Source organism: Azolla caroliniana, unplaced genomic scaffold, assembly GCF_043228905.1.
Source record: "Azolla caroliniana isolate FFs.n. ecotype wild unplaced genomic scaffold, voAzoCaro1.0.p SCAF_193, whole genome shotgun sequence".
Classification (NCBI taxonomy): Eukaryota; Viridiplantae; Streptophyta; class Polypodiopsida; order Salviniales; family Salviniaceae; genus Azolla; species Azolla caroliniana.
This window is the reverse complement of record NW_028230628.1, coordinates 41,149-55,707: the sequence shown is the minus strand read 5'-3', so window position 1 is coordinate 55,707 and position 14,559 is coordinate 41,149. Positions and strand designations below refer to the sequence as shown.

The window sequence follows — 14,559 nt, the reverse complement described above, 5'->3', positions numbered from 1 at the left end:
AATCTTTGTTTTTTCGACTTCATTCGCATTGCTACTGGTTCTTATCATTTCAAGTCTTTAAGCGTATCCTATTCGAGCAACCTTGGCATCTCTCTCTTTTTTGTTTATAATCTCAGACTTGATTTTTGCTGTGTATTTCGTTTTTATTTTTGCATTTTTGTAATTGTATTATTTCTAATGGCAATCTTATGGTTTTGCATTTGCATAGGCAGCATGTATATAGCTAGAGAGAAAAGGAAAAGAAATCATTAATTTCTTAAATACCAAAAGCCTAAGAAGAAAGAATATACTGGGCAACAATGAGCTTACAATTTGAGGTATGCCCAAAGTACTTAAACTTGAATATAGACCCTCAAATTTAGTTTTGTATGATCCCTCAAAATTTCTGTATCACCGTAAATTATCTACATCATTCATGTTCTATGTATAATTTATCTATACCTGGGGATTTATTTGAGTTTTATTTTGCAATGTTTAAAATCTTTAGGCTTTATTACTGTAGTTATTTATTAAGTTTCAAAGCTCAATATGGATGACTAATTTGTTATCCACCTGTTGACCCTGTAATGATGGTTAGAATAGACCTTTCTTATATTTATCTTCGGTAAAAAACAGCTGCTGTGTTTAAAAAGTGGTATTCATCAGACACTTTTGCATAGTTGCCGAGTCATTTGAGTATATGTATATTCTCAGGAATACATTGTTTTGTAACGTAGGTTTTGGCAAAACATAATCGAGCTCGAGCAGCGCGCCTTACTTTACCTCATTTTCAATGTGAAACACCTTTATTTATGCCCGTTGGCACCCAAGGTTAGACATCTATAGGAACTGGACATATTATGCTAAATTCTGAAGTGTATTATGTTTTATACTGATGTGCATGTCTCCCATTGTTGTTTAGGCACCGTCAAAGGATTGACAAACACACAACTTGAAGATATTGGATGCCAAATAATATTGGGGAATACATATCATCTAGAATTAAGGCCAGGTGCAGAGTTGCTTGATCAAGTAGGTGGCTTGCATAACTTTATGAATTGGCCGAGGGCAATACTGACAGACTCTGGGGGCTTTCAAATGGTATGGTTTTTGATTCATGAAGTAATTTATTCATTTCTGTTGTATCCATTCGACATACATCAATTGCTTGAAGTGGAATATTGTTTGCCTCTTTGAGTTTGTGTGAGGTAGGTAGAGGTTTATATATGATCACATTATGTAGCACTGTGATGCTGATGGAAGCACAGTTGTGGAACTCCAAGATGACTTTTGAATTGAAATGTAAGCAACCCATTTTTTTACCTCAAAGAGGGCCATCTGAGACAGATTCGACCTTCTCTTTAGTAGCTGCTTAATCAGATTTCCACGCCTGTTACTCTAGGCTTGAATAGCCTACTTGTCCACTATGGTTGCCCAGTAGTGATCAGCCTGATGTGTCCAGTGATTTTGTTGAACTCCTTTGCATTTGAACTTTTGAGTGATGTAATTGGCTTAGAAGGGAATGAAGAATTCATGGCCAAGCGATATATTTGGAAGAGTCTAGTTGGTACTATATAGTGATCAATGAAAGGATTGTGTGTTTTGGCAGTGGTGTCATCACATCCCATTCCCTAAAGTAGTTACAGTTGGGTGATTGTATTGAAGCTTCAGCAAGTCCAAACTAAGTTTAGTTAGTGTCCTTGTGTCAATGTCTAGTATTTTGTGTTAGAACTATCTCTCTAAAAGCAACTATTGCTACTGCATAGTTATGGGATTCAATTTGTGTTCAATCTGAAGAATTGATGAAAAAACGTTTTGCCCCAGGTTTCACTTTTACACTTGGCAGATATTACAGAGGAAGGCGTAACTTTTCAGGTATGTATTAACTGCTGGTCAACTTATGCTCATGAAAAGCTGTATTTTGTAATAAGACAACTTTGTCCATATCTGGCGAATTTGCATATTGGCTCCTGTTTTCTCTTTGTGTTTGTTTGGAACAGGAAAGTAGTTTATTGGCAGGTATCTATTTTCAGACTGAATGCAATCACAGAAGGATGCACTTAATGTAGCTTGTGACTCATGAGTATCTCCAATTACCTAGCTTTCTTGGTTGCATGGAATTGCATATTTTTCTCTGAGTCTCTTCTTACATGGGGTTTCAAGATGTGGATTAAGTTTTGAGAATGTTGGGATCTAACTTTATAAGTTTTAGAATACTGTAGCTAGTTGTCTAGTTATGAGTTGGTTAGATAGGCAGGTGACAAGATGGACATCAGGCAGGGTATAGAAAGAATGTGAGGAAGGCCCAGATGATAAAGACACTAAAAATTACTTTCATATAGTGATAGAGCAGAGGTAGGCCTTTTGACCAAGGCTATCCATGTCTTTTGTAATGCCTTCTTTCTCCCTTTCTATTAAGTATATGGCACATTAAAGGTTCATCCCACCCTTGCCAATTCCAAGTTCAATCAATAGTGTGTTACCATGTCTTTTCAGGGTCTACTGTTTATTTGGATAAAAACATGGAAAAAACGTACATAAACTTTCTTATTTGTGAAATCAGATTTGACGGGGGAGAAACTGGAGAGGTTGTGATAAGAAGAGATCTGGGTCTGAAATCTTTATCAAGGGAACATAAGAAAATGTACTGATTTACAGATTTAAACATGAATTATCCATTTCAAATGAATTACCAATTTGCACCAACAAAGTTCAAAGTAGCTCAGTCAACTGCTCAGTGTGGATGACATCTATTGTTCATGTGAAATGGTACACAAAGGAGTAGTTTCACAAGGAATAACTCTCACATCTCTAACGACATGAAGAATTTGTAGCTCAGTCAACTGCTCAGTGTGGATGATATCTGTTGTTGATGTGAAATGGTACGCAAAGGAATAGTTTCACAAGGAATGCTAACTTAAAAAATTCTGAAATGAAAGGACTAATAATCACACCTTGAACAGTAGGCAAAAATATACTCTGAAGATTTAAATGAAAAACAAAATTGAAACATTCTAATCGTCTTTATGAGGGAAGTTATGAGTCTGAGACATCTTGTTAATATATGGAAGAACACCCCTTGAGACATTAGAGTAGTGATTCACAAGTACATTTGACAAACTGCAATTTGGTTCGCTATTGGCTAAAGTTCTACCATATTGTTCTATATAAGTAACCTTGTCTTTCTTGAGAGTATTATCTCCCTCAACTTATTATTACAATTTATTTCTGGGTGCATGTTTCATCAACATTCACGATTTGTAAATTTGACCATCTCAGTCACCCGTGGATGGAAAGGCAATGCTTTTGACCCCGGAAGAGTCAATTACAATTCAGGTTCTTCATATGTGAATATTTCATCTGCAAACAATTAATGGCATCCATAATGGTACTAATGAAAATTTCTGCAGAACAAAATTGGTGCAGACATAATTATGGCATTAGATGATGTCGTGAAAACTACGACAACAGGGCCTCGAGTTGAGGAAGCCATGTATCGAACTCTTCGCTGGATTGAACGCTGCATCAAGGGTTTCACTCTTTAAAAGCACCTATTCTGTTGATTGTCCATTTATTCATAAGTTTTTCTTGCTTACACTTTGGATGATTGATATCATATAAATACTTGTGGAATCTTAACTTCACTATCATTTTCTTTTTCCTTACTGTAGCACATAAGAGGCCATCTGAACAAAATCTGTTTGGGATAGTTCAAGGAGGTTTGGATCCAAGGCTCAGGTAAAGGTGACTCTGTAGAAGACGGTGGAAATTTTTATTTAGGTTGATTGAACATGATAAATATTTTGTGCAGAGACATTTGTGTGAAGGGTCTAGTGGCACAAGATCTGCCTGGGTAAGTGTTGATTGTAGTATCTTATGAACATTATAATCAACATACTGAGCTATTGTTATCTTTCAGATATGCCATTGGGGGGCTTGCAGGCGGTGAAGAAAAAGACGCCTTTTGGAGAGTTGTTGCACAGTGCACAGCAGGGTTGCCTGAAGATAAACCTCGCTATGTCATGGTATGATCATGCTGTGAAATGATGCTATTTCTGGATGAACTAGATAACTATGTCGTAGATAGTCTGCATTGATGACAGTAATGGATCTATTGATGGCCCTTAATAATACAAGATAACCCCTGTCCAACAAACATTAGGAAGTGTAATGTATAGTGTGCATTGATGTGATGATGGTAATGGATGTCATATGATGGCCATCAATACAACATAACCCACCTCAACATTGGTTGCTCCTATGACTGATTTGTTGCAGTCTGATGTGGTCTATGACCAGATTCTTACTAGGAAGTGATCACATGATCAGTTGAAGAAAGCCATATTGTCTACACCCATAATAAGATTTGTCGACATAGTTATTTTATATCATAGAGACTGATGAGAGTGATGTAGTTGTGGGGCTGTTCTTATTCAACAAAGAAATCTACTAGCTTTAATGAGCAAGCTGTTCTCTGCGCTGCATAGGAAGTTTCCCACACATGAGCTAGAGCTGTATGTGATTATCCATGCACTTAAGACATGGCTTCACTATATGTATGGAGCTGAGTTCAAAGTCTTGACTGACCCTGATATGCTCTGCACACAATGTTCTTTGCTTACAATTCTCCTTCACATAATTTACGAAATTTTTTGGCTCTTGGTATGCAAATCTCTTGAGCTGCTTCTATCTCTATCTAGTGGGAGGAAAGTCTGAGTTGGCCTATTGCTTTGCGAGCACTATGCGACATGATGATATGTCCATGCATCCTGATCTCTATATGAATCCATCCTGGAGATGTTCATAAAATGATCTTTGTAATTGGCCATCTTTGAGGGAAAAGATTCCCTAGGTGTGATCTAAATCTTTTGGGTATAGAACGTCATAGGTTTGCTGTGAGAGGGTCCTGACACTATCATGAATGTAAATGGCTGAAATAGCTGTACACAAGCTTGCATCATGGGGAGATTTGCCGAACATGTCTTATATGAGTCAGGATAGGCAGGATGCTTTTAGAATTAGACTAGTGTACACTTGCAGCATGTTAGAGATTATTTGATGCTGTTAAGATAGACGTGTGTTTCTGCAACAATCAGTGTGGTAGGTATAGTCACCAAGTCACTATCAGAGGATAAACTTCATGGATCAAGTCTGTGCTGTTAGTGATGATTTGATTCTGTTAAGATAGATGTGTGTTTCTGCAACAAGCAATGTGGTAGGTATAGTCACCAAGTCACTACCAGAGGATAAACATCACGGATTAAGTTTGTACTGGGAGATACTGTTAAGTTAGTCCTACGTATAGTAATTAAATGCTTGAGCGAGATGTCTGTTTTCTATTTCTGGCATTTGAACTCTGGTAAACCAGGTTGGAAATGGATGTCAACTATCTGGTTCCCATCAATTTTGTGCGTTGATTATTTGTATGAGTATGACGTGGCTTTGATTATTTTTAGCAGTATAATGCAAAGCTAGTATTTAAGCCACAACTCATCTTTATGAATTGTATCAGAAGAAATAATAACATGGGTTGTTTCTCATCTCCAACTTTATTGGCTGCATTTTCTTACTGTCTCACTCTAAGTTCATCAGAAAACAGTTAATGGAAATTCTATTGCAGTTCTGGTCTTTACAGTGAAACTAAACAAATGTGATTGGCTATATCAGTGGCTTTCATGACCTTGGAAAAATGGATGTTTTGGAAAGAGCGAAATGGAAGAATTAATTATGGAATCATTTGCAATGCAGGGTGTTGGCTTTCCTCTGGACATAGTTGTTTGTAGTGCGTTGGGTGCTGATATGTACGATTGTGTATACCCTACACGAACTGCGAGGTTTGGAACAGCTCTTGTTCCTGAGGTAATTATGCTATCTTTTGTCTTTTTTGACGTGAGTGGTAGAGGAAAATAAAATTTGGATAAACAAAGATTGGAAATCTGCTAGTATTGCTATTTGAGTGGGAGTTAAAAGTAAAAATGATATGCAGGGTCTTGTAAAACTCAAGCATGCATCAATGGCATCGGATTTTCGACCTCTGGATGAAAGCTGCTCTTGCATGGTGTGATTTTAATCTTTTGGTGCTTACATGAATTGGTAGCTACCTAAGTTTTAGAATTTAAAATGAGTTTTTTCTTTGTTTGACCCAGGTATGCAAAAGATATACCAGGGCTTATCTTCATAATCTTGTTACAAAAGAGGCCATGGGATCTCAGCTTGTTTCATACCACAATGTTGCGTATATGATGCGAGTAAGCCTAGTTTGATAGGAGTAACTTTTTATGAGTTAAGAAAAGAGAAATCTAACAAAAAAAATTGTGTCTTGTAGTTGAGTCGGGATCTGCACCAATCTATCCTAGAAGGCCGATTTCCAGAGTAAGCTGTGATAGTCAATATATTTATTAATAGAAATATTAAAATTGGTATGTTCATCAGGTTTTATGTCGGTAAATTGGATACATATAATTCTTAATAAAATTTAGAAGTAATATTAGTTTATAATGGAATGAAAGTCTGTAATTTAATGGATGCATATGATTCATGGCAAAATTTAGGCGTAACTTTAGCTGATAGATTATAGGAAAACATGAAATATTTGCGAATAGAAGATGGCACATGTGCCTAGTATTAGAGTGTATGGCACATCTGACTAGAATTAAAGTGTACATCACATCTGAATAGAATAAAACAAACTTAAGTGCATACTGAACTATAGATGAAAAGGTAGTTCTGGTGTCAACGTTAGAAAGGATTCTCAATCCTCCAATGTATCAATGGCTGTGAAATAGAAGCTAATTCGCTTCCTCTTGACGGTACTGGGTCTGGAACTACGGGTTATAGCAAATGAGATTCATCCCTTTCTGCTAATGAAGCGTTATTAGTTGGTACTTTGAGACTAAGGAAGTCTTGAAGATAAGATACCTGTATCTATAATCTGCTGGTGAATGAATTGATTTGGCCAGATTTTAACAATTAGCAAAAAGGAACATATATCACGTGTTTTCCACTTGAAATCCCTTTGATGGAAAGGATTCGTTTTTTGCATTCTTATCCTAGTGATAGGACATAGTTTGCCAATCTTATACCACCCAGGTTGATTGAATCATTTTACATTCTTGTATAAGTTGGACATGTTCGCTATATATTGTATATACCGCCCTGCCCGTGTTTATTGAATCGTTCGACATGCTTATAAAAACCATACATATAGCTATCTATGGTATATGCACATTCTTATGAATCACAAAAATATACTTACTGACACACTCGGTAAATTGGATTTTTTGATGCACAGGTTTGTCCAAGACTTTCTACAGAAGCAGGTGAAAAAGCTGTTATATATGTGTGTATGTCGTTTGTTTGCATAAATATTGAACTAAGGAAAGGAAGTTCCATCATCTGTAATATATGTTGTTTCATGAATTGAATTTTATAGTTTCCTCAAGGAGATGTACCGGAGTGGGTGCGTAATGCAATGGAAGTTGCAGGGATCGACATTTCAATGTGTTGTACTTCTTCCAGGTCCCCCTACGAGATAAAAAAAATTCAGAGGTTCTCTTCGATAACACGGTCGCAGAAAATCAATACATAGGAGGGAAAGAGAAATCCATCTTACACAATTTTTTGTTAGATTTTAGGCACATTGAGTCATGGCTCTAGAGAATACATTGCTGTGAGCCCATGCAATTACCTTAAGCCAATTCCTTACATTAACCAAGATCCTGCAAATTGCAGATCATGACCTAGATAGAAAATTTTATTAAAGGAGCCACAGTTGCAGATTGATTCTTTTTACTAATTTGCTATTTTTTCTCTTCATTGTGTTGGTTTATGGATGGGAAGGCTTGGAAATGTAATTTTCTGCCTAAACACCTGTATATTATTATTATTCTTAAACCAATGAAGAACTCTGTTCAGCAACTTCAGGTCCAGGTGAAAATCTTGGAAGATTGTTATATATATAGGTGATGCTTCTCAACAGTGCGCTTATGTTTATTTATTGAATGTCATATTTTTATGCAAAAGTATGAAGTTTATTGAACTAACAATAAATTTTTGATACTCACTCATAGAATTGGTATTGATTTTGTTGTCATTGTTGGGAAGATGGTGTATGTTGAAAGGAAATTTACTTCTTAAATTTTGTTGTATATGGTGTTCTAGGTTTCAGAAGTTGACAAAAAATTTAGACATAGTGAGATGAAAATGAATATTAGAAACGATCACATGACGTCCAAACACATGCGTATGTAACGTGGTAGAGTAGAATATTTGTACACTAGAAGCGATGGGTTTGTGAGCTCATTACTGTATGTAATCCAGATTTCAGATTTCCAGATTTCTTTGCTTCCAAATTTATCCTTTCTTCTTGAAATGTGCATTGAAGTTTACATTTGGAGGTTGTTAATTTTATATTAAAGTCTTGACCTTGCGAATTCCTGTTTTACAACCCAACGATTCAAAACTGTTAACATTCCCTTTATTACCCAATGTTGAGAAACTGTACAAATTTCCCTGTTCATCTTTGTAGTCTTTGATGATAAATGTTTATGTTTTTATAAAAACCTTTGCAATTTTCTAGTAAAGACATTGTTTGAAGGAAAATAATGTTCTGATAGTGTTAGAGTTTCCTTTTTAATGATCAAAATCGATCAAGAACAACAAGAAAATACCAAAAACGATATAGAGAACTCCATGCTGGTTTACTTTTTCAGTAAATTTTGTTCCTTTACCATGGTATGGCAAATGTATTTTTATCGGAACAAGCGCCCAAGTTCATCAAATCAAGATATGTCTTAGTTTAGCATTGCAATGAGTTTTCCGGAAGACCCTTTTCAATACTCTTCCCAAGTGTTTGATTTCACCAACCAAATCAAGAAGAAGGCTTAACATTTCAAGCATGGGATCTTCATCAAGAAATACTGTGTAAGTCTCTCTGTTTCTCGGTCTCTCTCTCTCTCTCTCTCTCTCTCTCTCTCTCTCTCTCTCTCTCACTCACACACACACACACACACACACACACACACACACACACACACACACACACACACAAACAGACACAGATTCAACAGAGTTATTTTTGTTTCTGTTTTTCAATCTTTCAGCCTCGCAGCTATCTCCCTCATGTTCTTCTCTGCTTGTCTTCTGCAGATTCTGGTGAGATCCTCTAGTTCTTTTTGCGGGTTTTTTCTGTGCTTGAGAAGATCTGGGTTTTTTTATGTTGTTTTCTTTGTGAAATGTAACACCATGAAAACATCAGATTTTGTTCCCATATGCTAGGCCTGTGCCCTGTACAACAATTGGTGGCCCATGTTGACAGGTAATCCTAATGAAGAAACTTGTCATGTTTTCTCTGCCATGGCCATCATCAACCACAATTCTCGTTGTACACACACATATACACCTTTCATTTATGAATGTATGGATGTATGTGTAAGTTTGAAAGTGTATTGATTATACATATTTGTATGCAAGTATGAGCATATATGTACCTTAGGTGTGTGTGTGTGGTGTGTTTGTTTCTTTGTATCTACACATCCACATTCACATGTATGCCTTCCATATTTCTTTGGCTCATTTTGAAGGCAATGGTGATTGCAGTTCTTATGTACATCATGGTTCCTATTCCATGCTTGTTTGTTGAAAATGGCTCAGCTGACTTCATCAGTTCAGGGGATGCTGGAGAGTAGGCGCCCCTTCTTCTTTCTTCATATATTTTTGGTATGTTGTTTGTTTAAGCGAGGATATTTAGGATCCACATCTCCTTAATCTTTCTTTGTTGCATCTTGTTTTCCATGGTGTTTCTGGAAAAGCTGGGCAGATGCAGCAAAATTCTTGACCGGTTTCTCTGGAATTGGGAGCATCGCTATCCCCTCGATTTTGTGCCATACTGGGCTCATCCAAGTGGGATCGATGTGCATGGTTTTCACATCCACTTTCATTCTCTTCTGTGCTGTTATTTTATTTACTAACTTTACTGCTGAAGATGAATGGTGATTGTGATTCACTAGTGACATTACTTCTAGTGAAGGATGAATCATGAATTTGTAAAAAATCTTCGATCTTTTGATGTATATGGTTGAGTTTGAAGATGCATCGCAATTTTGAGTTTGTAAATTCGTCAATCTGGATTTTATGGACACCTTGCAAGGAAAGAGAATCAGTTACTGGATTCGATGAACACCTTGCAAGGAAAGAGAATCAGTTTTTCGGCAGCATTTTAGTTTGTTCTATACAACCATTATTGTTCTCCTGGCTATGCATGTTAATGTGGGAAGGCAGAATTATATTTATAGCAATGCTATTATGTACAATGGATGAGCTTGACAGGAATCAGAGCTGTTGGTCCAAAATTCTGCATCTCGAGTTATTATAATTGAGTGCGTTGTACAGTTTATTTCGTCAAAAGTTTACAGGAATTAGAATTGGAAACTTGTGTTTCAAACTTATTCTCACCCATTCTTATAAGTGGAATGGGTTGTGAAGTTTATAGGACAAAAATTTGGGGGGAAATCAAATACTTAGTCTTCAAATTTGTGTCTCTAGCGCTTACGAGTGAATTGGTTGCAAAGTGTACCCCACAAACATTTTGTGAAGATTCTATGCTTGTGCTGCAAAGATGAGATTAAATTGCTTATGATGAAACATTGTCTGAATGTTGGCACTCATGTCGGAATTGGGGCGTACGCTAGCTTGTAATCCCATAATTGTGCAAAGAAGTCCTTCCCAGGCACAATGAAGATCACATGGCAAGCTTGAACTAGATTTAGGATGTAATCCGCTTCACCTAGAGTTAGAATATAATCTCGGAAGAAGTCACACCAACCTATAGACGTCAACATAAAATGAACAATTGGTTAATGTATTAATGAAATATGATTTGTCTTTCATTGATTTGTTTGAAATATTATATCACTATAAACCTCTAGTTTGAAACTATCCAGTTTTGCATGCATTTCAACCTATAGACGTCAACATAAAATGAACAATTGGTTAATGTATTACTGAAATATGATTTGTCTTTCATTGATTTGTTTGAAATATTATATCACTATAAACCTCTAGTTTGAAACTATCCAGTTTTGCATGCATTTGAGAATAGATGTCAAATTAGTGAGCACGTTACAAGGTGTAAATTTGATATCTGTGATGGGTTGGCTTTGATTTCAAATCTCTAATTCATTTGGTTTATACATCATCATATTACAATGCATGATCTATGCATGTAGTCTAAAAAAGTTTGATAACCATGCAAGTGTCAAGACTCTATAGCCCAACATACTTTACAATGTACAATAAAGTCATTCAACGGGACTTAAAAAGTCCACCCCTTGGGTGGGTGTGATATTATTTCCTAAAGGATGGAATTGGGCATGTGATCCTAGTTCATTCAATTTTCCATTATTAGTAGAATTTACTAAATGATTCGCTTATGGACAGAAGGTTGTACTCTTCATGTACATCACCATCTAATAAAGGGTTCACGAGTTCCTTGATTTCATGATAATGGAAGTGCACTATTGGTGATTGGTCGCATTTTTTTGGCTCTAGATTGTCTTTTCTAGGTTTGGGGATATAATTCAACAATGACTTGTTGTTTGATCAAGAACCTTGGTGTCACGTCCATCAAGTCCATCAACATGGAGAGGGTATTTGGGGAAGCCAAAGATTCATGCATGTACCATGTCAGTAGTCCACACATCATCTAAATGGTGGACCCTATTGTTGTGGTGAACTGGTCAAGTTGCCCCTTGTAAGAAGAGAGAGGTGGAGAAATGAGCTTGCCATGTGTGAATCGGTCAACCCCCACCCTAAAAGAGAGAAGAAATGGGGGGAGGGGTAGAACTCGACGCAAATATAAAAAGAGCTCATTAAGCGTCAGTTGTGATGGATGGAGAAGAAAGAAAGGGATGAGTCTCGAAAGGGGCCGATCCGGAGAGTGAGAAATAGGAATCATGAAGAGGAGCGCGAACAGTGAAAACATAAGCGCACGCACGGGCATTTTCGGGGAAAGGATGGGCGAGCGAATGGACAAGGAAAGAACGAAAGGAGGAGCGGACGAATCAAATGAGTGCATGCGTACAGTTGCCTAGAGGGGAAATTATGGACCAACATATGGACTGGGAAAATATAAGAAGAAGAAGAAGAAGAAGAAGAAGAAGAAGAAGTCCGAGCTTGTTCTGGGTCCTCCCTTCCTTTAGAGACTTGACTTTCTTCTTCCTTTTCTTATTTGAGTAAAATTTCAATCTTGTTTGTTCTTTCTATTTTCTTCCTTCGTTAAACAGAGGAAACCCCACGAGAAGTTTCCCCTGCGATTTCCTGCGATTTCCTTCCTGTTCAGAGCGTTCACACCACACACAGACATACACGTGCTGACACACGCTCACGCACACGCACTCGCACACGCACAGACCACAGACCGCCATGCCATGCCTCTCCTACACAAGGAAATCTCCTCTCTTCGCCTTGTTTTCTGTTTGTCTTCCCTCCCCTGCAAGATCTTGAACCTATAATCATAAGAAGAAGACGAAGATGATGATGATGATGATGGTGATGAAATTTTAGAAGGGAATGGGATCCTTCTGATTACCAGATAAATTTATTTTTTTTGTTCAGGCTATCTAATTGTAGGTGTGTATATTTGTGCGTGATATATGATCGCGGTCTGAATATGTTCATCCAAGATCTTGAACCTATAATAATCATAAGGAGAAGATGATGATGATGAAATTTTGGAAGGGAATGGGATCCTTCTGATTACCAGATAAATTTTTTTGTTTTGTTCAGGCTATCTAATTGTTGGTGTGCATATATGTGTGTGTGATATATGATGGCGTTCTGAATATGTTCATACATGGATCAACCCTAAAACCCTTCCATGAACAGAAAAGATTGCCTTGCTATCTGCCTCCCATCCCTCACCCTTGACAGACAGTCCAGTCGGATTTCGTCTCACCTCTCGATTCCATCCTCCACCTCCTCCTGTATATGAATTTCCAGCTCCTTCTCTTTACCTTGAGTTTCTTTGTCTTCTCCGCGGGCGTGCCTTACTTCTCCTCCATAGCCGGCCTGCTGCCTCAACAAAGCAAACAGATACTGATCAACGCCTTCTTCAAGAAGCCGATCGCCTCCTCCTCCAATCCTACTCGCCAATCGAGCTTCTCGGCCACAGCACGAAGAAGACAACAACAACAAAGTTCCTCAGAATTCGCGGTTGCCACTCGATCTTTTGTCCCGACCGAAGCTTTGGAAGAAGTCATCGAGGATCTCCACCTTACTTTGCTCGCCGAGAGGGAGAGGATCCGGGCCATGGAGAACGAGATCCGAGTGCTCCGCATGTCGGACAAGTTCCTCAAAGAAAGAGTTCTCTCCCTCGAAGGAAGGGCTTATGGTGATGAGAACAGCCATGGTTCGATCGGTAGCTCCTCATCCTTCGAGCTTATGTTGGAACACATCAACTCCATGCAACGGAAACAGGAGAATTCAGACCATCTCCTGTGGGAGCTCTCCAAGATGATGCAGCTCGAGAAGGAGAAAACATCGGCATTGACCCAGGAAGTACGATCCTTGCGTAAATCCGAGGCCATGCTTGTGGACAAGGTACATACCCTCGAAGAGCAAGCATCGGTAGCGTCGGCAACTAGGTCGAGACAAACTTATGCATTTGACCGCGAGAATGGTTACGAAGCTAATTCGAGAAGACAAACTTATGTATTTGATCGTGAGAATGATGGACGGAAAGATTCAGGTACTACTTGATTGATATTCATCGATTTCCCAAAAAATCCACTTGCTTGGACATGAAGAAAGTTGTGTATAGAGATCCATTGGTTTTTTCCAAAATTCACTTGATTGGACATGAAGAAAGTTATGTATAACGATTCATCGATTTTCCAAAATTCACTTGCTTGGACATGAAGAAAGTTATGTCTAGAGATTCGTGGTTCAGACTTGAAAGAAAGTTGTCATGGATCAACAATATATACGAGTCATGTTCGTGGGTTCTCCAACTTCATCAAGAATCATCGACTCTGCATGGGTTTCCTTGGATTGCGCAAATCCCTTGTGTCCTAAAAACCTTTATTTGCATTATCTATGCACTTCAAAATTTGTTGTGTGTTCAAATAGATCAACATGTGTGATGGCCATACATCTATGGGATAGAACGTGGCAAGCTTGCATGGTGGAGAAGAGGTTCCTCGGGATTCAAAGGCACGATCCCTTCTTTTAACACAATATGAGCCATCAGGGAATGAGATGAGGAAGATGATGAATGGAAATACTCATGTCATGAAGTGGTCAAGTATATACACAGGAAAACTACAATGAAAAACCAATCCCCAAAGTTTAACATTCTGAGAAACTGGTAATAGTTGAAAGCAGTGTTCAAAAAATTTGAAGGGAATAGACCTTACCTGAGATTAAGAAGACTTAGCTTTAACTAACCTAATTCATATGCCTTGTTAATTATTAAGACTTCACATCATAACTATATTGGGAAAAGGCAAATTCCCATGCATAAAATGTAATAATTATATAGAAGAATGTTTAGATGATTAATTAAGTTAAGATTACTTATGAGCT

General features: G+C 37.6%; 3 protein-coding genes across 3 annotated transcripts; all 3 read left to right on the top strand.

The window, feature by feature from the left end:
- Positions 1-161: 161 nt before the first annotated feature.
- LOC147848878 (uncharacterized) lies at positions 162-8,000 on the top strand. Its single transcript, XM_087338005.1, has 15 exons — positions 162-317; positions 717-810; positions 902-1,080; positions 1,804-1,854; positions 3,259-3,315; positions 3,390-3,510; positions 3,651-3,717; positions 3,791-3,832; positions 3,899-4,004; positions 5,728-5,838; positions 5,966-6,037; positions 6,126-6,227; positions 6,305-6,351; positions 7,271-7,298; positions 7,412-8,000. Exons 1-15 carry the CDS (start codon positions 300-302, stop codon positions 7,565-7,567), a joined length of 1,251 nt encoding a protein of 416 aa, XP_087194131.1. The 5' UTR covers positions 162-299; the 3' UTR covers positions 7,568-8,000.
- A 695-nt stretch (positions 8,001-8,695) lies between these two features.
- Positions 8,696-10,086, top strand: LOC147848877 (vacuolar protein sorting-associated protein 55 homolog). The gene is made up of 5 exons (XM_087338003.1): positions 8,696-8,901; positions 9,081-9,132; positions 9,256-9,295; positions 9,577-9,661; positions 9,789-10,086. The coding sequence occupies exons 1-5, from the start codon at positions 8,876-8,878 to the stop codon at positions 9,970-9,972; spliced, it is 387 nt and encodes a 128-aa protein (XP_087194129.1). The 5' UTR covers positions 8,696-8,875; the 3' UTR covers positions 9,973-10,086.
- Positions 10,087-12,818: 2,732 nt separating this feature from the next.
- On the top strand, positions 12,819-14,559 carry LOC147848876 (uncharacterized). Its single transcript, XM_087337999.1, has one exon. It carries the CDS (start codon positions 12,964-12,966, stop codon positions 13,732-13,734), a length of 771 nt encoding a protein of 256 aa, XP_087194125.1. The 5' UTR covers positions 12,819-12,963; the 3' UTR covers positions 13,735-14,559.